Source organism: Toxotes jaculatrix, chromosome 7 (assembly GCF_017976425.1).
Source record: "Toxotes jaculatrix isolate fToxJac2 chromosome 7, fToxJac2.pri, whole genome shotgun sequence".
Taxonomy (NCBI): Eukaryota; Metazoa; Chordata; class Actinopteri; family Toxotidae; genus Toxotes; species Toxotes jaculatrix.
The window spans coordinates 26,665,441-26,688,226 of record NC_054400.1 but is presented as its reverse complement, the minus strand read 5'-3'; the positions used below and the strand labels follow the sequence as shown (position 1 = coordinate 26,688,226).

The 22,786-nt window shown below is 39.8% G+C and overlaps 1 protein-coding gene across 2 annotated transcripts; it reads left to right on the top strand.

The window, feature by feature from the left end:
* Positions 1 to 1,447: 1,447 nt before the first annotated feature.
* On the top strand, positions 1,448 to 17,681 carry LOC121184089 (NADPH oxidase activator 1-like). Of its 2 annotated transcripts, none has more exons than XM_041041490.1 (16): positions 1,448 to 1,600; positions 2,871 to 3,045; positions 3,820 to 3,902; positions 5,821 to 5,929; positions 6,897 to 7,031; positions 8,043 to 8,150; positions 8,270 to 8,329; positions 8,405 to 8,442; positions 8,541 to 8,679; positions 10,192 to 10,260; positions 10,533 to 10,620; positions 12,654 to 12,760; positions 15,149 to 15,306; positions 15,737 to 15,845; positions 16,244 to 16,367; positions 16,531 to 17,681. In XM_041041490.1, the coding sequence occupies exons 2-16, from the start codon at positions 2,872 to 2,874 to the stop codon at positions 16,635 to 16,637; spliced, it is 1,608 nt and encodes a 535-aa protein (XP_040897424.1). In that variant the 5' UTR covers positions 1,448 to 1,600; position 2,871; the 3' UTR covers positions 16,638 to 17,681. The 2 variants fall into 2 exon arrangements, with proteins under 2 accessions (XP_040897424.1, XP_040897423.1); XM_041041489.1 differs by having other exon boundaries at positions 15,146 to 15,306.
* Positions 17,682 to 22,786: the final 5,105 nt, after the last annotated feature.

Here is a 22,786-nt window from a genome sequence, read left to right as displayed (position 1 = left end):
AAAAACACTAAAATACCATGTACTGAGAATGCCACAGTATACATATACACCATACTGAGGCTTTTGCAAACCACCTTTTACAAAGTCAAAACTTTTCAAATTGTGGTTTAGTTGATAACTTTGATTTATGCTGTGTTTTTCAAAGCATGTTACCTAAAATAAGAGACATGTCCCTTCAGCAGAACATGTAATCTAATTTATTAAATTTATTTAGTTATTTATTTTTTACTGAACTAGTGTGGTTTAATTAACAGTAGAATACACAGTACATACATGATGAAATAGAATAGAATATATTATAAATTAAAAAGTAGAGAAAAATCAGTAAAGGGTGCAAAGAACAAATGCACAATGTTCCAGAGCACACACCTTAAAAACCAAACCAAAGACTGAATGATAATAATGATGATAATAATAGTAATAATAATAATAATAATAATAATAATAATAATAATAATAATAAAAACAGGACTGGAAACTAGTTACTTTAAAAAGTAATATTATACATTTACACATTTACATAAAACACACAAAGCTTACAATACTCCATGCATTATGAAGTTATACTACACTATGTAAATGATGTAGCATGTAACATTTTATAAATTAAATTAGCGAGTAAGAAACAACAGATATAAATTGAAGGCTTTATGTAAAGCTGATTAGATACAATATAATATCAGTCATCAGGTACTGCACTTCTGAACAGGTGGTATAATAACCTTTGGTCGTTAACCTGAGGATCATACTGTGTAAGACATGACTTTTATCTGTGATGGAGTATTTTTACATTGTTGTCCTTTTTCCCCCACAGGTAGTCACGCTATGCAGCATTTATCTGTGGAGTTTCTGTGATGGGTGGGGTCACATACTGACTGTAGCACTGCACTGCAACAAAAAAACAAAAAAAACAAAACACAACCTGTGCAGCAGGTTGACCCAGTGAGCTAAGAACTGAAAATATCAGCTGATTTTCCTTGTTTTTAAACATTATAACCATTCTTATGCTTATCCAGCTGTAGGCTTTGTTTTAGGAGCTGTGAGTTTGAGGAAAGCAATGTCATTTTTCTCCTGACTTCCTTCTCTGAAAAATCCCTCATAAAGGGAGGTCAAAGGTCATGCTGAATAGATCTCATTCAAAACTTCTCAGTAATTCTGTGAAGTAACCTACAGCTTAGCGTAAAATAATGACTCAGTGTAATTACACCCGTTATAGAAACTTACATTTCTATTGTTACTACACAGATAATACAGGATTTCACAGTCACAGAGTTTCTGCACAGCGGCCTCAGGGCCAAATGATGTTTAGGATAAAAGTTGCCAGACTGGGTTTTATTCCCACCTGTGCTCAATCAAATCCTGTGAGACACATGTATGTTGTAATTGTCATGAGTACGTGCCTCATTGGCAGGTGAATTCCAGAGCCCGTGGGTCCTTTCTCGGGAATGTGGACAGAGAACTTCCTTGTAGGGTGGAGACTCTGGAGGAGGCCTTTTTCACTCACTCACTTCCCTGTTGGCACAGTGTGGAAGACAGCAGGCATCACGGCAGAGTCAGACACTGACTGAACTCTCACCGGCCTCTCATTCAGGAGCAAAAGGTAAGCAATCTGAGTGAAGGGGATTTATAAAGTGTATCTCATAACCATGTTCAGCTTGTATGAACTGAGCTGAACAACGTGTGCATATGGGCTCTGGGTCAGGTACGAGGAAGTATTCCAGGAAAACTGTGTAGAATGTTACACATTAACATCGGTGCACATTTTCTGTTGGCTTCTCTTTTCTTTTTCTTTTTTTTTAATCTTTTTATCCAATTCTTTTTCAATTTTTCATTTATTTTGAATCTTTAACAGGTAAAGTTCAGTGTAGGGATTAGTGTATACATATATATGTCTTTGATGCAGCCTACATTTCCTTCATTCTACCTTGTTCCCCTCCATCCTTCCACCTCTCCTTCCACCTCACCTTCTCACCTCTTTATCTTCTTTGTCAATTTGTTTAATTTAACCTGCTTTTCCCTTTTGACTCACTTTGATTTTGGTTTTGAGCTTTATGCATTTTTTCTGTTGGTGGCAAAAATAATGAAGTCACTTTTATTTATTAATGTATTTATTTGCCACAGTGGAAAGTTGCTAATTCACTTAAATAATGTATTTAACCAGGACTACAATTCCGAGGTACTTGTACTTCACCTTAATATTTCCCTTCCATGTGAAAGGTAGTTCAGAGTGAAGAACTGTTATAGCTTCAACGACAACAGTATTACAACTTTTAAAGCTCAACTCAGACCAGAAGTTAAAATATTGCTCACATGTTAATTCATCAGCAATAATAATCGCTTAACATACTACAGTATAAGAAAGTAACATGAGTACTATTCAGAATAGGACTGAAAGAACTGAGTTCTACTTTACTTTTTACTTTAGTTTTTCATTCTAGTCGTTTTATTTACAGTTTATTATTTCCAGTGTAAATGTTTATCTGATATTTCAGCTTCAGCACACATTAGACTTTTTGTTCAGTTCATCCTGATCACCGATATTTTGTACTGTCACTCTAAAACAAGGTTTATGTTCACCTCTGGGTCTGTGTTACAGTTATCCAGGATCAACTCTCACTGCAGAGACAGTTGGAATTCTCTTCTTTTCAAGAGCATTTTAAAGTTATGAGAACGTTGGAAAATAGATTCTATTCTTAAGATTGTGAATAAAAGTAAAAGTGACAGACTTTTACTTTTATATTTCACTGTTCACCTTCCAAGTTTCAGACAAGCTCTCAAAAAAAATCAAAAGCAAAGAACAACAACAAAAACCACCTCCTCTGCTGTATATTGTTAGTCTTTATATTCTCTCCTCTCTTTCCGCTCCTCAGAATGCTTTACACTGAGTTACTGAAGTTGTGGAATGAGTCCGTGCAGGCTGTGGACGCCAAGGACTGGCAAGGAGCTCTGCAAAAGCTTGAGCAGATCAGTGAACCCACATCTCGCACTCTGTTCAACACTGCCTCAGCTCACCTGGCTCTGGAACAGCTGCACCCGGCCCTGAAGGTCAGTGCTTTGTGTGCATTGTGTGCAATATTCTTGGGATGGTACATGCAAGATTGGATGACTCCATATGTCTAAACTGAAAAATTCAGGGATCAAACATTGCACCTAAAACAGAAGTTCTCCTGTGGAACCTGAGGTTTGTTCTGTGTTGTTTACTCTATGAATCTTGCAACTTTTGTGATGTTGCACATCTTTAACCAGTCTGTTCATTATCTATGAACTGCTGTTTGGAAGAATGAGGTGCTTTGTGCCAAACAAAATGGCCCCTGAGTGAATGTATGCCAACAGACAGCCATTAGCATCATTAATGGTTGCTATGGGTGGATACTGTCTCCCAGAAAATCAGCACTGATGTTTGGGTCTTAACAGCTGTATGTGTTTTCTCTACTGAGGCAACATTTAGGCTAAAACAGATGTCTCAGCCAATCCTTGGCGTGGGTGTTGCCACATGGTTGTTTACCATCAGCTCCACCCAGGCTTACTTGCCTATGTCCAAATCTGGATTTGGTTCCTGTAAAGGTGATTGAAAGAAGTCAGCCAAAAACCCAAGCTTCATAATGTCCCTCTGAGACTTCACGTCTTCTTCCAATGTGCAATGCTGTTGTTGGTGAGATCATCTTGTCACTGTAATGTCAGAATTCAAGCAGCAGTCTCCAAACCAAAGCATTAAATCTGTATCTGCATCGGTCTGGCCATCACCATACCTGACTGCCTACAAAAAAATCTTTTTTTCATCCAAACCTAAACTTGTCTTCTCCCCTCTGTAATGTCCAGGCTTTAGACCTCACCATTGCCAAGGATGAACGTCTTGCTGTTGGCTTCTTCCAAAGAGCAGCGGTGATGATGCAAATTGACAGGTAGGAGCCATCACCCCTGCCCCCTGGTGTCCTCTCTCAGCACGTGGTTCAGAGCTAGCAGAGAACAGTGGAAGGCTAAGGGACAATCTGTATCTTTAGGACTTAAAATTAAAAATGCAAAGCACCGTCTGACCTCAGCTTTTATCACATACAGCAACAGAAAAGTTTAGCCTGCAAATGCAGTGTGGTCTTGGAGCTGAGTCTCGTTTTGTTGGACCTGGTGTAGTTGAGTTGGTGTGGGTTTTATGAGCGGAGATCTCTAACTTAAGCTTACTCAGTACGCTCAGTCAGCAGTGATTCTAAACATAGACTTTATGTGAGAATAGAATATGAAGAAAAGCATATGTTTGACAAAACTCACAGTGCAGCACATCAAGGAGTTATTCAGACTGCTATCCTTTATTTCAGTTTGTAGAATAACACATTTGTTTCTTTTCCATGAACACTATCTGGTCTTGTCCTTTTCGTGAGATTCACATGCAAGAAACCTGAAGAAGGTTGAGAAGTTAGGATTTGGAAAAAGGTGCTTCCATGTTTGACCAGTGCTAATCCTGACTCTTTTATTGCTCTTTTATTGAGTGGGGCATTTGGAAAGTCTGGAAGAAGCTCTGAAAAAAATTATGCAACACACCTTATCACTTGGTGGAATGCAAGGAGGGAGCGTGTCTTCACTATTCCACACATTCTGTAGGTGGCACTTGCGGCCATTTTGACTGCTGTTCAGTGATAGGTGCTTTAAAGGTCACATGAAATGCTACTGTTGCTTCCTCAATGTGATATAATTCCTAATGAAGCTGATCAGTCTTATGAGTAAACCTACGACCTGTCAGTTAAAAAAAGAAAGTCAGTTTGATTTGACAGGACAGCAGGAAGGAGGGACTGCTGAAAACCTTCTGATGCCTTCTGTGGTTGAATTTAAAGAAAGCTCATGCATGTATTAAGAATTAGTTTGGGCAATACACTTGTTTGACTTTTTGGTGAGCGTCAGATGAGAAGGCTGATCGTTCTCGAATATTTGTACAGTAAACATAAAGGTAGTTACCTTAGTTTAGCATAACAACTGGAAACAGAGGAAACAGCTAACCTGTCCAAAGACAATAAGATCTTCCTACCAGTGCCTCTAAAGCTGCTGGATTTTGTTTGTGTCATTAACACAAAACCTGAAGAGTAAAAACATCAGATTGTGGTTTTATGGGGGCTTATCTGCCGGACTATTTCTTGGCCAGTCGCTCCCTGGACACTTTTTGTTACTGTGAGCTTGCAAAGCAACCGGGGGGGGGGGGGGGGGGGGGGGGGGGGGGGCGGGGTACTCAACGCAAAGAGTCTGACCCATATCAACCTGTAAAACCAAAATGTGTTTGTTTTACACCATGGTTTTTGTATAGACCTTCTGTAGCCTGAGGTGCTTTCAATTTGAAAATAAGTTGTTTTTTGTGCACTATGAATATAACTATTCTGAATTCACACATGCACTAAACCCCACCCCTCTAACCCCCCGACCCCCAGACTTCCTTCTATATACCTACTGTGAAATACTGAATATTTGATGTTACTGATAACACTATGCAACATCTGTATTCTGTGCAATATCTAATAATGTACAATAACCCACACTACATATCAAACTGTATATTAAACCCTATTTATTCTTCTTGCACATGTACACAGCGCCTCAGAACTGTGCACCTTAGACCTCCCCTTTTATATTTTTATAAATTTTTTTTATTTTCTATATTCTCTTTACACTATACTTATTCTATTCTGTGTTGTATATATTCTACATACATGTTTGGACTGGAGAAGGAGTTGCTTTTCATCTCATTGTACATGTAAAAACGTATAGTGACAGTAAAAGGCATTCTATTCTATTCTATTCTATTCTATTCTATTCTATTCTATTCTATTCTATTCTCTCCAGGTTGGAGGAGGCTCTGTCAGACTGTATCTGGGCTCAGAAGCACATGAGAGGAAACATGGTCATTGACTACAGACAGTTGGGACTGCGATTCAAACTCTACAGCTGGCAGGTCTGACACACACACACACACACACACACACACACACACACACACACACATACACACACACACACACACGTGTCCACACACCTGCATTCACACAGCCATCAGTCTCCACCTTATGTCTTCTGACACATTACAATGAAATAAAAAGGAAAGCCAACCCCATGAGGTCTGTGAGTGGTGAGTAATGAAAACAGAGAGAGCTGTGCTGTGTCATCACCTCCTTTGTGTAGTTCAAATGTCACACACTCCTGGGAGCTAACAAAGCATCATTGATGGAGGCTGAAGAAGAGGTTACACAACATCACATATTTCTCACACTGCAGATAAGACGTGCTGGAGGATGACTGCCAATGCACCTGTGCTGGCAGCTGGTCAGTAACAGCTAAACTGTGGCTGGAATGTGTTCATCAGTGAAAGAAGCAGCTATTGTTTGTAGTGCTGCCATCGCAGGAAGAGTAATTCCACAGCACAGCATTTCAGGGAATTATTGAACAAATTAACAACTGAACACACTAAACTGGAGCACCGAACAGGTTGTCTGACAATTTCTACGACACAGTAAAGAAAGGATAAATAATGCACCCTGCTACATTTCTCTGAGAGTGTTATTCCTCAAGGTGGAAGATTTGTGAAACTGGCACAGGTCTCTGGCTGTTTAAATCACAGCTGCAACAGAAGCATCTAATGCACAGACACATCACCCTGATGAATACTCAAATAATAATGCTGTTTTTTTAGCCTTTGTGGCAGAGAAGCGTTTGCTGATATCACCATCCTCCACTGTCTTAAAACTTCAGTGCATGGAGAGAAAGTAAATTTGGAAAGACAGAAATTTTAGTCAGTCAATCAATCACTGAGTGATTGTACTGACTCCATACAGACAGTTTGTTGTGGTAAATGATGATAAAATCTAAATAAAGTAAAGACAACATCAACATTAATGGGATGGTATTTGTGACGTGTCCCCCAGGTTTTATATAATGCAGCAGCTGTGTACTGTCGGATGGGCCAGTGGGAGCAGGCCGGGGACGTCCTGCTGTCTGCCTCTCAGGAGAAAGGAGGAAGTCGAGGGGGAAACATAGAGGTGGCTTTGGACAGTGTCCTGGTGAGTGTCCCAACTTTCACAACAGGCTGCAGAAGACATGAGACAGACTTTGGTCACAGTTGCCATACTTGATGTCAAAGATAGAAAGGTGAGGAGGATCCAACAGAGAGAGAAAAGTCTGGTCTGTCCTCACTTCTTTAAAGATACAACAAAATGGAAACTTTATCTTCCTGGAAAACAGTGAATCATTGGTTGCGCTCCATGTGGTGATGGTGTGCGACTTGTCACGTAGGAGCAATGACAGGGAAACCTGTTCAAACTGAGCTGGTATTTGCTGCAGCAAAGCTTTGTGGGATGCTGAGGTCCTACCAGTTATGGTAAAAGCTGTAGAGTCGTTTCCTTATGTTTCAGCCCACTGTCAATCAAATCTCATCAAACCACACCCACACCGTCCTCATAACTTAAGCTTGAGTGTTAAACTCTTTATGAATAATAACAAAGGATTTTATTTGTAACCAGCTATTTATAATGCTGCAGAAACCATTTGAAAACAGGCTCACAGGGGTTTCAGTTCCATCTGGATTCAGAAATGGGACAGTGGTTGTCACTGGCCTTTCGTTGTTTATCGTGCTGCTTTTGTTTACTTTGCAGCATAAACTGCTCATTTAGGGGCCTGTTTCACCAAAGTTTGTAACATGGGATCATTTCTTTCACATTTCTCTAATCAAAATATCACAGCTGTGACACATCCTGCAGTTTGGGAGCAAAAAGCTTGTTAAATGTGGCACTGCCACAATGTGTGCTGGGTCTGAACTTGTTAGTTTGTTTCACTGAAAAGAAAAAAAAAACATGCAGACCATACACACACAGTTACACACTTTCACCTGTGGAGGCTGCCCAGCAAAAGGTCAGAGGTGAAAATGAAATGTATGTATTTTTCATAAATTCTCTGACTTTAAGGAGTGATTTTATAACTCCACAAAAGCCCTGTGGGAAAGACAGTCCATTCACACACAATCATGGTGGTTTGCATTTAAAGAAGAACTCTTTACCCTGTTTTTTTAAAAACAGAGGAAGGAGGTCCTGACTCCTCTCCTTGTGCCTGAGGGTGTGGTGTTTCGTCCCAGAAAACAGGACGTGGAGCAGCTGCAGCAAAGAGACTTCTTGGGCAAAGCAAAGGTAGAGTGTCTGCATGATGAACGTGGTGTCACAGGTGTGTGTGATAAACTGCCTAACTAGGCCATGAGGGCAGCTAATACAGCAGCAGGTAACCTGACCATATGATGCTCTATGCACAGGTGATTTCCTCCATGATTCCAAATGATGATTTTGGAGGATTTGAACCTCTGAGGCAGCAGGTAAGACCGACCCCAGAGTAAAGATGTTGTTGTCAGCCTCTCCCTTTGCTAACTGTCCCTCTGTCCTCTCCACAGAAACCTGGTTTCTATGAGCCCAAGATGGATGGAGCTCAGTGAGTATTATCACCAGTCAAACATACCATTCAACATTATACACACAAACATATTACAGTAAAAGTAAAACTGATTTTGTCCTCTCACCACCTGTCAGGGATTCTCGGTACATGCGCGTACGGGTCCCTCACATGGCTCGGGGCCCGGGACAGTTGACTGTGCCTGGAGGGGCCATGGTGTTTTTATTTGGCGAGGAGGACCGGGACGGGATGGCGACTGTCATATATGATGGACAGGTGAGGAGTGAGAGAAGCCAGATCTATAATGATGAAGTGTAAATCTAAACTAACATTGTTTAGATTTAGATTAGCAGAACAACCTAAAAACACAACATTTACATGTTATGACTGAAGAAAAAGTGAACATGGGAGCAACCAGTTGCCTGTTTACACATCCAGCAGAGACAAAGCAACATTATCACTAATTTGGAGACATGTTTCTATCCATCTGCTGAATGGAGATCCAGCATTTCACATCATTGTAGCTCTCTGAGAGAAATAACTGTGTCTCTGGAGGATAAATGCTCCACTGCGCTCACGAGCAACAGTGACATGCTCCAAATCCATATTACACATGAATTCTGAGCAGGTTTGACAGTTCACACTGCAAGAGTGACATAAATAACATAAGCCAGAGGGAACGTATGTTAAATACAGTGATTTTTAGAGAGTTCTGGTGATGGATACTGTTCTCCAACAGTGCTCCAGAAAGATCTGTGAAAGCAGGCATTGTATTACTAACAGTATAAAGCACTTAAACATGCTGTTAAAACAGTATGCTCTAATGAACAGCATGTAGTACATAGTGTATAGAACTCATTTTTTGTTATATTGATTATTTCAACTTTAAATTCAGTTTCAGTTTTCTGTCTGTGAAAAGATGTGCTGATGTACATTCAGATGTTTGTTTTCTTTAAACATCACTTGCTGTCTTTGTCATTTCATTTCTTCTATTCAGTCTGATGCATTGACTGGCTTGTATTTTGTTTTTTTTAAGTATACAGCAAACTGGCTTAAAAAATGATAATGAATGAACGAATGGATCAATGAAACCTGCAGACAGTCTGTGTGTACTGTATTTAAGAAACAGAGTGAATATTGTTATTTGTCTGAGCGTGTGCTTGTGTAAATGCGCTTATATCAGTGACTATAGGGGCCAGATTTTTGAAATGTTGAGGTCAGAAATTGTCCCAGAGCCACACCAACTCACACAGAAATGTTTGATTCATAAGGTGCTGTGTCAAAATATAATTATGGAGGGCTGAATGCTAAATACCTTTATATATCTTCATTTTTGTCTAAAAACATAAAGTGGCTTTATCTGATATTTTTATAAGAACAGTGTATCAAAAAGAAAAAACAACAACAACATGTAAACAGTGTGATGCAGTGAAAGGCGTCGCCTCTGACCCCTCAGCTTCAGAGTGAGCTTCAGCTCAGACGTCTGGTTGTTCTGGTTCATTCACTGCTCTCACAGCATCATTTTCAGCCACAGCAGGCAGCTGTTTTCAAACAGAGGTTCTCTAAAAACCCACTGTACATGACCTGCACAACAAAGTTTAGCAGCTAAAGAGACAGATATGTCTTTCAGTAGTCAGCAGAGACGGTAAAAGAAAGTGAATATTGCACTTATATTCATCAGGTGATTCTATGATCAGAAACAGTGTATATGTCACACACTGTCTTCATGTATATGAAGACAGTGTGTTTTATATGTCAGTGACTGATTTTGAGTTCTTTGTCTTTCAGAGAGGAGTTCTACCAATGTCCCTGCTCGAGCCCACAGATGTCAAGACATCCAAGGGCAAAAAGGAGAATGTAATGTCTTTGTCCATGTAATAATACACTGTATGATGTTTTTGTCCAACATCTCAAGCCTGTGTTGAGAGGAAACATAGCTTTTAGAGATTTAGTGTTTTATCTCTGCTTCACTCTTATAACCGGGCAGAAAAACCAGAGAGTACGTGAAAATGTTCTAAAACAGACTCTGGCTACAGTTAGAGGCCTTCTGCGATCACTGTTCTCCTTTCAGCAGAGGATAAATATAAATTGTTGTTTCGCTGACCTTCCTGTCTTGTTTTCTTCCACAGAGATTTCCCAGTGGGATCCCCTTCCCACCCGGACTCAAACCTCCCACCCGTCCACAGGCCCAGCCCAGCCCTGCAGGTCCTCCTCGTGGTAAAAATCAATCACACTCCTTCAGGTCCTCCTACTCTGCTTTTTTCTTAAATCCTCCAGCCTCAGGAGAGGAAGCCCAACTCCACCTTCTTTCCTCTGATCTGCACCAGCAGACACTTCTCCATTATAAGAGATTAGACTTTTTGTTGATTATTAGCAGTATTTTTGTCTTACCAACTGAAGGGCACAGAGACAGAGATGTCAGATTGTAGGTCAGTGGGTGGGAGTTAAATGCAAGGGTCTGCCCTTCCCCTCCCCTGTGGTATGCACCTTATCCAATCAGCCACCAGACACCCCTGCACAGACTGTCATTACATTTGATGTGGTGAGGCTTTATTTTATGGGGCCATAATTTCTTAATAACTTCTTGAACAGAACTGTGCAATTTGGTGCTAATTAGAACAAATCAGAGGCAAAGTTTGAGACAGAGAGACAAATTTTATCTTTCTGCATGTTCAGCTGAGCTGCTGTGCTCTGACTGAAAGACTGCGTCAGTGGGTGCTGTATATTTTTAATTAAGTTTCATCACACAGAAAAGCAAGGTGACATAGCTTTTTCATCTTATTTTGTCAAATGCATTAAAATGATAGAAGAAAATCTAAAATATTGCAGTTACCATTGTTAAGAACTTCTGTCTCAGTGAACGGAGCTCAGAGAAATGCTGATACATCTAAGCCCTTAACGCCGACTGGATCTGAGTTGGCCAAAAGAAATGCCTTGAAAAAACATCACTATGAGGGGGTGCAATGGTTTAAAGCTAAATTGAGAACCACTGCTTTTTTGCACTGGGAGTGATTCAAAATGAACTAATATGTAGTATAGCAAGTGTCCAGTGTGTCTGTTTTCCTATAACTATTAATAATTAAATAAAGCATTGCCAAAATCCAATTCCTGAGGAAATTTTATGCCGCCATCTGGCCAAAATATAAGTTTGAAATTTCTACATACACTGTTATGTAATCACAAATCTCAAAAAATGCCCACAGTGTAAATTACTTTCTGCTTCCAGACCCACAGTGCAATGTTTAACATTTTATAAATTAAAAAAAATTAATCGCCACATGACTCCACACCTGTCAGTCTTGACACAAAATGACGATTTCAACGAAATGCTCAAAATCTCAATGTAGTTTTGACGTAGTTTCATGAGGCTCATTCACCATGAGTCTCAAACTTTGAGCAGAAAACTAAAGGAGTCCTTGTTCTGATGGTCTGAGGGACCTGGCTCACTGACGTATGGTGAAACCAAGTTTTCTAATGCCTTAAAAGTCTTGCAGGGACAGGGTCTTAGATTTGACAGGAAGTGTTGTGAAACCAGCTCTAGGGTAAAATGTGAAGCTGTGGGATCTTAATAGTAAGTAACTGTGTTAAAATATAAGACACATAATACACCTAATAAACTGCAGTTATTCTTTAAAGCATAGGCTCATATTTCAATTTCTTTTTCAGATATGTCTTCAAACAATACTTAGGTGTCCACTGAAACAGGTTTTACTGACTGTTAGACAGAAATCAAGAAATCAGAAATATCCTCCACAGTTACAGCACACAGTTCCCTTGCTGTATCTGTGTCCCACCATCCCAGTTCAGTAAAGGAAACACTGTCCAAGAACAACACACAGTCTAACTCAGACTGCTGAAGTCTTATATTAACTTCAAATTAACTTTGGAATATATTTTGGAACAAGGAGCAAGTACAGTGGATTCTGTATCTTTCTGTATCTCATAACTTTTATTGAATTTGCATTAGGAAATTATTGTTTCATTCCAGTGTGAACAGGAGGAATTATTACAGAGGGGAAAAACAACTTTCAGTGTACAAATGAACTTTAAGACTTGAAAAATTGAACCTATCCTTTAAACACTGCTGCTGGGGGTGTAAAGGAAACTGTAGCTTCACGTAGTCTTTTTTTACCCTGTAACTCTATTTGCATGATGGAACAGACTCCAAGAACACAGCATCTACCTGCCTAACCTTCAATCAGACTTGTATTGTGTGTGCTCAGACTGTACCTGTGCTGTTTTCCCTGCAGTACGTTTTACCACAGACACTCCACCTCCATCCTACACTACTGCCACCCACGCACCGCTGCCAGCCTCAGAGCCTCCCAAGTACACAGCCAACGCAGCCAGCGACCAGGTAGTATCCCCCACTGAAAAGCCAGATTCATCTGTGCAATCTCACACATCCAGCTTATGCAACGCTGTCTCCTGTAAATTCCTTTTATATACAACTAATCTGCAACAGCCAATATGTTTTATAGGGAACATAATTGCTAACTATATTCAGTTAAATGTAGATAAACAGGTTTTCTGTTTTCTGTATTAAACCAGACCAGGATCTTGACCTAACCTGACCCATGTACTGTGAGCAGTGTCATAGCACAAGAATCCATAGCCACATCTGAATGAATGAACTAAATCAACAAGTGTTAACACATTCATCTGTTGTTATTATCATGGTAATCAGCACCGAAGTGACTTAAACTATTTGAATAAAGTCTGCAGAGTCTAAAATCTCTGCACATCTCGGCTTCTTTTCTCAGCACATTGTAATTACTGTGCTAAGCTCCACTGTGAGGTTTTACAAGGTTATTTCATATCATTCGACAAAGGTGGAAGGAAGCTCTCTCACTCTGGCCCCCACACTGAGAAAGGATTACTGTATTACTGCCTTTCATAATAAAAGATTTCCCTGAAATCATGTCCAAACCAGTCTGCCGCAGCACCAACAGCACACAATAAAACTAAACATAAACCTAAAGGTACAATCAACAGGTAGATCACAGGCTCTGAGTCCTGGAACGACTGGTCTTATTACAGGCCTCCATGTTAAATAATGACTCTGCTGATGGTTTGTTTCCATCATTAAAACTCACCAAAAGTAAATTAGTCATGTTTCACAAGTTGCAAGCATCTTAAAATGATATTAATTTAAATCATATTGACAGCTTGGTGTTAGTGTGGCAAATCTCCTCTCAGTGTGAACTGCTGAACATGACTTGTAGTAACACCTTTCTGGGCTCAGCTTGTCAGCAAAACGAGACGATGGTGATAATGAACCTGCAGCTTATTCACTCTCTGTGGCTGTTTTTCAAACTCAAACGCACAAAGCTGCTTCATTTACCAGCAAGATCACTATTATAACATCAACTGGGCACATTACACACAAATGTTAAACCCTTCTGAAATGCTAACAAGCTTTGGTCTCAGCTGCTGTCCCCATGATAGTTTTCCTTTTATTTCTCTTTTAGTAGCATAATTTTACTTTCTTTAATGATCTAAATGACACTTTTTCCATTATATTTTTTTTCACTAGAAGGCCACCCATCCACAACCTCCAGCCAACTAATAGGACACTGCATTACATCTTCATTTAAAGGACACTTTATGGCCTCTTCTCACTTGTTGGGGTACCTTACGGGGCACTATGACATTTTCTTTACTGAGAGGACGCCCATGAGGCCACCTCACTCCACATTGTCATGTATAGAGGCACTCCATGTGGCACTTCACTCTGATTTATCCATAACTAAGACAACCATTACAGAACGGCGGTGTGCTTTCTCCTTTGTGAGGGCACCTTAGAGCACACTTTATCATGCTTGCTCTGCTGTGGGAGCACCATAGAGGGCACTTTCACTGTATTTTTTTCTCAGTGACAGTAATTCAGAGGCTTGATGGGCTTTCATAGTACTGAAACACTGACCTAGGACTTCAGGGGCTTCCACATATACACACTACGCACATTTTCACATACAGTCAGCATCCACAGTACTTGAAATATCAACACAAGGCCCAAATCAAGACCCTAATCTGGTTTTGCCTGATTTATTTTCATCTCATGGGACAAATATTGTATTGTAGAATCTAGGTCTCATTTATTTCTGAAGGCAATTACATATATACATTACATTACATATATTTTCCCATTTTTACACAGAAAAAGAAACCAAATGTTAGTTTTCCTCTAGAATAGAATGTCTTTCATAATAACCCAAAGCACAAGCAAATAAAGTGGATTCTTTGTGGCCCTTTGACTCAGCACAGGCCATGGTGGTCTATGCCTTAATCCCCGTAGGCCTCTGGGCCACTGGATCACTCCTTTTGCACCATTTTAAATTTGAATGTTACAAGAGAGGAAAACTGTGGTAATCCCAAGTTCCTCTCTAACAGTATGCTGGTTTATATTGGGGGTGGATCAAGGTGGTCATTTCTGCCTAAAGTCCCAAAACACTGGCCCTGGATTGTTACTGTCTCTGTAAAATATCTGAAGTAACTTCCACCACTAAAAGGCAGAATGCTACTACTGGCCTTACAATTCCTATTAGTACTAGTATTACAAGTACTAAACAGAATTATGGGGGCAGTAGTGATGCTAACGCTGCTACTGCTATTACATTATACTCATATAAAAAGTATTCACACTGACTGGAACACATCAAGATTTTTTAATAAAATGTTAATATAATCCTCTGGCTGCATTTACTTTACCTTTTAATGTGTTTCTGCTCATTGCTTCCAGCAGGCCAGCTCAGCTCAGATACAAGATGTGGGCTCTGTGGTGGTGAAGGTCCACTACATGTACACCGTGGCTGTGTCTGTCCCTCTGGACACACCATACCATGAAGTGAAGGAACAAATCGCACAGAAATTGGGCCAGCCTGCATCTCAGCTGCGCCTCAGGTAACCACAGGCCTGCCAACCCACTTCTGTCTCCTTGAATTTCAACAAGTGATGTTTCATTTCTAAAAATATGCTTTTCTTTGTCCGCTCCACCCTGTGGGTCCAGTATCTATTCTAGCTTAGAAAACCTAACATGAGATATAGGACACTGAGGCTGCAGCTCCACAGACATGAGAGGAGTTCATGAAAACGGCACAATAGAATTTATGCAGCATCATCATGAGATAAAAACACGTCACACAAACTTTACAACAGCTAAGGACTGATATCTAAATAATAAAAATCGGGGTTAATAACAAATAACATGCATTGGGGTACTGCTATGATGCTGGTAATTATCTGTGTCATCTTGGAATAAAGTCATTTCATTCATTTTTGATCCTTTGCCAACCTTCCATCTATTCCCCCTCTGTGCCTTCTCTCTCCTCAGACACAAGGAGCACGGCTCTCGGGTGCTGGTTCCACTCTGTGGGGAGGTGGAGCCGGGCAGTACCATACAGGAGGTGGCTGAGGCCGGCAGAGCCACCCTGTGGTGCCAGGTGAGCATTTAAACTCACAATCACACGCACAATGGGAAACTGAAATTGAAACTGACATTAGTTACCAGTTCAAATGCGTATAGTAACAGTGCATCGAAGTCTAGGTGTTTAGGTGCTGACCATGAAGCACAACATCCTCTATTCCTCAGTGAAAGTGCTGTGCTCATAATCTAGTTTGTTAACAAAATATTTAGTGGTCATTCAGAAGGGCTAGTTAAGTTTACAACTAGTAGCCACTGCGGTGTAAGTAGAGACTGGATGGAATATTCACTGTTTTGTTGTTGTTTGCCAAAAATTTTAATTAGCAAATTATCCCTAATAACAGAGAGATTTACTGGCGTCAGTGTAAATCTTTGGCAAACGAAAATTTACCCTCATTCCCCTGTTTTGTACTTCAGATAGAAGACCCCCTGGCCAACCGTACCATCCTCTACCAGATGGTGGCGCTCTATGACTACGCTGCACAGGGCCCAGAGGACCTGGAGTTCAGTGAAGGAGACACCATTGACATCCTGGGTCAAGGTGAGGCCATGCAGGTCAACCTCACACTGAATTACTCGTTAGAAGAATTCAAGTTAAAACTCCTTTGTCTTTGTTGGGCACTTTCGTATGAAATCCTCTCACACTGCTTCATCTTGTGTTCACATGTGTCTCTTTATGTTTCTCTCTTAATGCTCTCCTCCAGTTAATGAGGAATGGCTGGAGGGACACTGTGCGGGAAATATCGGCATCTTCCCCAGCTGCTTTGCCTACAGGGAGAACGCTAACATCACCCAGAGTTCCGAGTTATAAAAGCCGACAAGTTACTGTGAAGTCATCTCTAATAAACCTGTTTACGTTGGCTGTTTATAGCCTCAGAACAACCAAACAACACCCTTATAGCAGCGTACAGTCCACTCAATATTGACTTTATCGTGCTATAAAAATATTTCTGTCCCATGTGGTATCTCTGTAATGTTAGTGAAGTGTATTGTGAAGCATGTCTGTGATACTGAAGAGTATGTTTATATTAAACCTGCTGTAGTTTTCCTATATTCTATGTCCTGTGGTATAACTGTACTATTCCTGAGGGATTCTGTAATATTCTAATGAGGGTTTATGCTGATACCTGTCATGTACCGTGTCAAATACATTTTTTCCTAATTTGGAATCAACTTTATGTTACTGTAATGTTTCTGCAGGGTTATAATGATCCTGTTTTGGTAACTGTGTTTAGTGTGTTACAGCTATGCAGTGCTGTAAAGGCTAATATTGCATCCTGATATGTTTTCTTAATGAAGTTACTGAAGATGTTTATTTAATCTCAGTGTGGTCTTATAGAGAATGATAAGCTGTGTAGAATGAAGGTGGAAAGAATAAATTTTTAAAAAGCCTAAAAAACTGATTGTTGTGGTGCCCACAGCAGCACATTTTGAACTTACAGTGTGAAGTGACAGTGCTGGGACAAACTGTGCACAGTGATTTGCTTTGTTTAAAGTCATTCTATAACAGATTTACTTTCATGTTTTGGGTCATTGTCCTGCTGACCCATCCATGATTTCCATGATTTGCATATGTCACACTCATGAACAGAGGTTTTAACCAGCTCCTGATTCCTTTACGTCTTCAGTTGTTTCTGTGGGATTATTTATCACCTCATTAATCATTCGGTTTTGTGCCTCTAGAGTTATGTTAGTTGGATATTCACTTCTAGGGAGAGTAGCCACAGAACAAGTGTGTTTGAGTGTGTTTGTTTTCCTTCCTTTTCTTAGTACTTATTTAGTATTTCTTACTACAATTTTATTTTTTTATGTTGACCTTCACTCTCCTGATCCCAGGAAACGCTGTCTCATTTTGTCTGCACTACAATTGTATGTACGGCAAAGTGACAATAAAGCCTGATTTGATTTGATTTGATTTGATTTGATTTCTCAACATTCATGCAAATCAACAATTCTTGACTCTAACTCTTCTGAGATCTTTCTTATAAGGCATGATTCACATCAGCTGATGCTTCTGGTGAATAACAAACTCAAAATGTTGGTTTGTTTTTCAGTCAGAAAAGCTTTCAAGTCAGAGCAGCTTGAACCCAAACCTCTGATCTGGTTACACTGATTGGGCTCCAGGTCTCCAGGTCCTGACTCCAGTCTCTTTATGTTGATGTCATTAGTCCAGAGGCTCACATATTCTTTCCAACCCACACTGTGAATGTTTGAATGATGTATTCAATATGGACAAGAACAATACAATGATTTGTGTGGTATTGGTTAAAATAGATTGTGTTTGTTCATAGTTGTAGTGTAGAACACTTTGTTTGGAGGCTCTCATTTAGAGGACGACAATGTCTAGAAACAAACATATTTTGCTGAATCAGTCATCCCAGTCTTCAAAATGTCCCTTCAGAGTCCTGTAGTTGCCCACTGGTGTGATGTCCATGACATCAGCCTTTCATCACCATGGACACAGCTTCCCTATGATGAGGCATGTTGGTGGTAGCATCACTCTGCTGGGCCTAGAAGACTTCGAAAGATCAAATGTAAAATGAATTAAGCAAAGCAAAAGTCTTGCTCTGTGCTTCCTTCATATTAAAGTGTATGTAAAGTGCTTGTAGCAATAAGAGCAACACTATTCATTTTAGTGCTATTAGCAATAGTCGCAACAGTAGTAGTTGTAGTAGTAGTAGTAGTAGGAGCAGTACTGACAATCATAGTAGCAATCGTAGTAGTGGTGTCATCCATACTGAATGGTGAAAGTGTTATGATCAGCCTCTGAAGGGGTTGTTTTTGAATGTTTTGTATGTTTGAATGTTTTGAACTCAGCAGACATTTTGAAAGCCTGGTGGACTTGAACTCTTTTGACTTTTTGTTGAACTCTTTATAGCCTCTTTTTGAACTCTTGTTTGGTTTCTTGAGTTTTGATTTAGTTCCTGTTTAAGTTGAGGTTACGTTACTCTGATTTTGGTTTCTTGAAGTTTGTTTAGTATTTTGTGTGGGTACTGGGAGACCCCTCTTGTGGTGTGCCTATTTCTGTTTTTTTTTTTTGTTAGTACTTCCTGTCTTTGTCTGGTTTCCCTCCTTTTTTGATTGTCTGCTCTGCCCTGATTGGTGTCACCTGTTGCCCATTGCCTCCTGTCTATATAAGTCTCCTTGTTCGCCTGTCCCCTTGTCAGTTCATATGTTGTCCTTTTCCTCTGCCTTACCTCCTGGACTTGTCCTCTCTTCCTTCTGGATTCTCTTTAGTTTGATCACTGCAAGTAAGGACTTTTGAGTTTTTGGGACTGGTGTTAGTTTTTCCTCTGTGTTGGATGATTCTTTGTTTAGTTTTTGTTCCCTGACACCTGCACTTTATCCAGTGATTTTGTGTTCAAATAAAAGGACTTTGCATTCACTCATCTGTTTGTCCTGCGGTTCTGCGTTTGGGTCCTCCTCTCCTGTATTTGTGGCTACTGCCCCCCTTTATAACAGAAAGTAAACTGAGATACCCTGTTCAGGTAGATGTAACAATGCCTAAATGTTAAAAGACTCCATTAGATGATTAATAGTAAATGTCCTGCATCCACATTAGTCAGTTAAAGCTAAGAAATAAAGTTGCATATACACTGGATCATTCTATAACTATCCATTTTATTTTATATACTGATAATGTGTTTTCATCTTATTTTGAAAAGTATCTATTGCTTTCACACAAGTTTAGCTGAGTGAGTGTAAAGTAGCATTAAAAGGAAATCCTGAAATAGGTTATTTTCTCACAGCCACACTTGAAAATGTACTGAATTCCATTTCACCACTGCCTATAAGATAGGGGCCAGGAAGTGGGAAATTAATGTTTTTCAAAACAAGATGGTAATTTGGGCTCTATATGGAATTTAGAGGCACTAATTTGGACATGGTTTCATGTTTTCAGATGAGTGACAAGTGGTGAGGGGCTAGGGCAAGACTAGTGAATTCTTTTTGTGTGTATAGGGTGTGTGTGCATGCCCTTGTGAATTTAGACATGGCTTCTAAACAAATCCATGGCTACTTTCACTTGATCTTTGCTGCCTCTTATGATGCTAAAAGCTACGAACTCATATTGGTACTTCACAAGGTATGTTAAATGTTATACTTAACATACCTTGCCAATACAGCATGCATTCAGGCACCTTTCACATCCTCTTGCATGTCTGGGTGGTGAACTAAAGATAGCCACCCAAGCCTCTGTGTATTAGCTGGACAGGAGGACCCAACTCCCTCAGAACCGTGGGAAGTTCACTGGCTTGGGCAATAATTGTCCGCAAGGGAAATGTCAGGTGCTTTTAGCTGTTGTCACAAATGGTAGATGTTAAAAAAAAAAAAAAAAAGGCTGGAGCCTCTGAGAGCTCCATTCAAATGGCTTATGAAACAGAGGCCTCTAATTACTGCACTACTCTCCCAACGCACAGAATCAACGCCCACCTTCCCCTGCCACAGCTTATGGGAAGCGAGGATGAACACAGTGGGAGTTATATGAGCTTTACATACAGAGTGAAAGCAGTCAGTCAACGAATGATTGTTCTGTGTACAGAGAGACAACACGTCTGACTGCTTTCTCTTTGGTTTGCTGGGAAGAGACAGCAGTCTAATGCCAGCATCCTACATCCTCAATAAAATAACAATTGGAAAGCAGATGTAATGGAATTATATAATTTGGTAATGTTAAAATTCAATTTGAATTTTCCTAACATCATTTATATCTGTGTGAGTGTGTGTATAGAGATTCTATGGCCAGCTCTGAAGCTTATTATTTTTGCATGCTACCATTTGCTAATTAGAAGTAAACTACTCAAAGAATAGTATGATGCTCCCCCCACCATGCTTCAGCATAGTATTAGCTAGGCGATGAGCAGTGCCTGGTGGTCATTTTTTGTCTCGCACAAGAAAACCTTTGTCCTCTGCTCTCTGAGTCCTTTAAATACTGTTTGGCAAACTCCAGGCTGCCTGTCATAAGCCTTTTACTCAAAGTGGCTTCCATCCAGCCACTCCGCCATAAAGGCCTGATTGATGGTGTGCTGCTGAGATGGCCGTCCTTCCAGCAGCTTCTCCCATCTCTGCAGAGGACTTCTGAAGCTCTGTTAGAGTGACTTATGGGTTCTTGGTCACCTCTCTGACCAAGGGTCTTCTTATCTGGTCACATAATTACTCAAGGTAGCGTCACAATGCAGCAAAGATAGGGAGGGCTCAAAAGAACATAGAGGAACAGCAGATTTGGTGATAATTCTCAGTGGGTCCATCAACAGAAAGCAACGTCTTTCATATTACTCATTCTTCATACAAAAAAATAATGATTTGTGCAGCTTAAAAAAAAAAAAAAAGATGTTTACCACAGAGGGACTTATCTGTTCTATTTTACTGCAATTTGTGCAATTTGTGTTTACTACAGTTTGGTTTGAATGCTTTTATCAAGGACAGCTTGAAAGGTTATTGTGAGTCTTTGAATACTGTGAATTTTGCAAACAAGACCACATTGATTTGCTCATTTGTGTTCCACAAAGAACTGTACTCCCTTTATTATAAGACGATGTTCAGAGTACCTTCCATCTCTCTCTCTGCAGACTGTCCCATGTTTCCTGGAGACTGTTTTCTTAATATTTGGGTTTTTTTAATTCAGAGGGAGTGGATTAATATTGTCTCAGGATAAAACTCACTCACCCACTCCACTTAAGGTAAGTCCAAACTAAACCCTGTCCTTTAACATGGCTCTGGTTGATCTCTTTAAGAGTAAGAGGTTCAGCTGTTTCTGGGAGGTGTGTTGATAAAGATGGACATTTATTACTTGGGCTTATAAAAACTCAAAGAGGTGGATCTTCTCTACTTTTTATCCACACAGCTCAGAGGGATGACTGAAAGACAGCAATATGTGAATTTCAAACCCAGATTTTACTATAGTGAGTACTGTGCGCACATAATACTGACTGCCTTTGTTCTGCTTTATTTCAGTGCATATAATAAATGTTATTCCTTCTCTTAAGTTTCACATCCTCAGATGTTAATAAAATACTTCAAAAAGCATTACCCTCAAAGATGTAAAAGAATAATGCTTTGTGTTTGAGGATTTATTTTAGAAGCTCAAAGGATGAGTTTTTACCTTCTTAAATGATTCTTATCATTTAAGAAACAGCTAAAAGGTAAATACATGGATTCCCCACCAGTCAGTTAGAACTGAAGAAGCCTTTTGGATGTAGTTGGAGTAGTCCTCAGGAATCTCATGCAAGTCCAGTTGCCTTTGTGTGTCATTTAGAAATACCATGACCTGGATGACTGAGAATCTTCTCAGACATACAACTAAAAGCTGTTATTTTGTGAGCTAAGAGGTGACAAAGGATAACATCGTATGTTATGTATAGTATATGAAATTTTAAATAGCAAAATCACATTTTGTGAATTGTGATATAATACATTTTTTTTTCAGAAATTCAAATGAGCTTATAGCGGTTTATATTTAAAATAACCTGATGGAAGTGTCTTTGTCATCTGACAAATCAAGATACTTCATCACACTGATGCAACAATCGTATTAATCCAATATGACTGTGAAACAGTTCTGCTCACTGACTTGTGACACTGCCTACATTAAAGCGAGGGCTGCCTCATATAAACATTTACATTGTGTTGCAGTATATGTCGTCATATTTCCCAACCTTATTGGAAGCTAGTCACTGTAGGGTTGTTGTATGAGTGAACTCACCACAGACTAGAGCTCACCAACAGCAAGGCATCAAGTCTCAGACTATGACTGTGTTTATTGTTTCCAGTTCTTTTGACTTCAGTGCAAGTATTTTGATTGGCTGTCTCCACGTCCAGACCACAGCCATAGGCATTGTATTTTCAGACTAATATACTTTGTATGGGTGTCTGCATACATTTGACTATGTGGTGAAAGTGCATGTGCATTTGTTGGTATTGTACAATTATTTGTTTGTGTATATCTCTCATATCTGTCCCTGC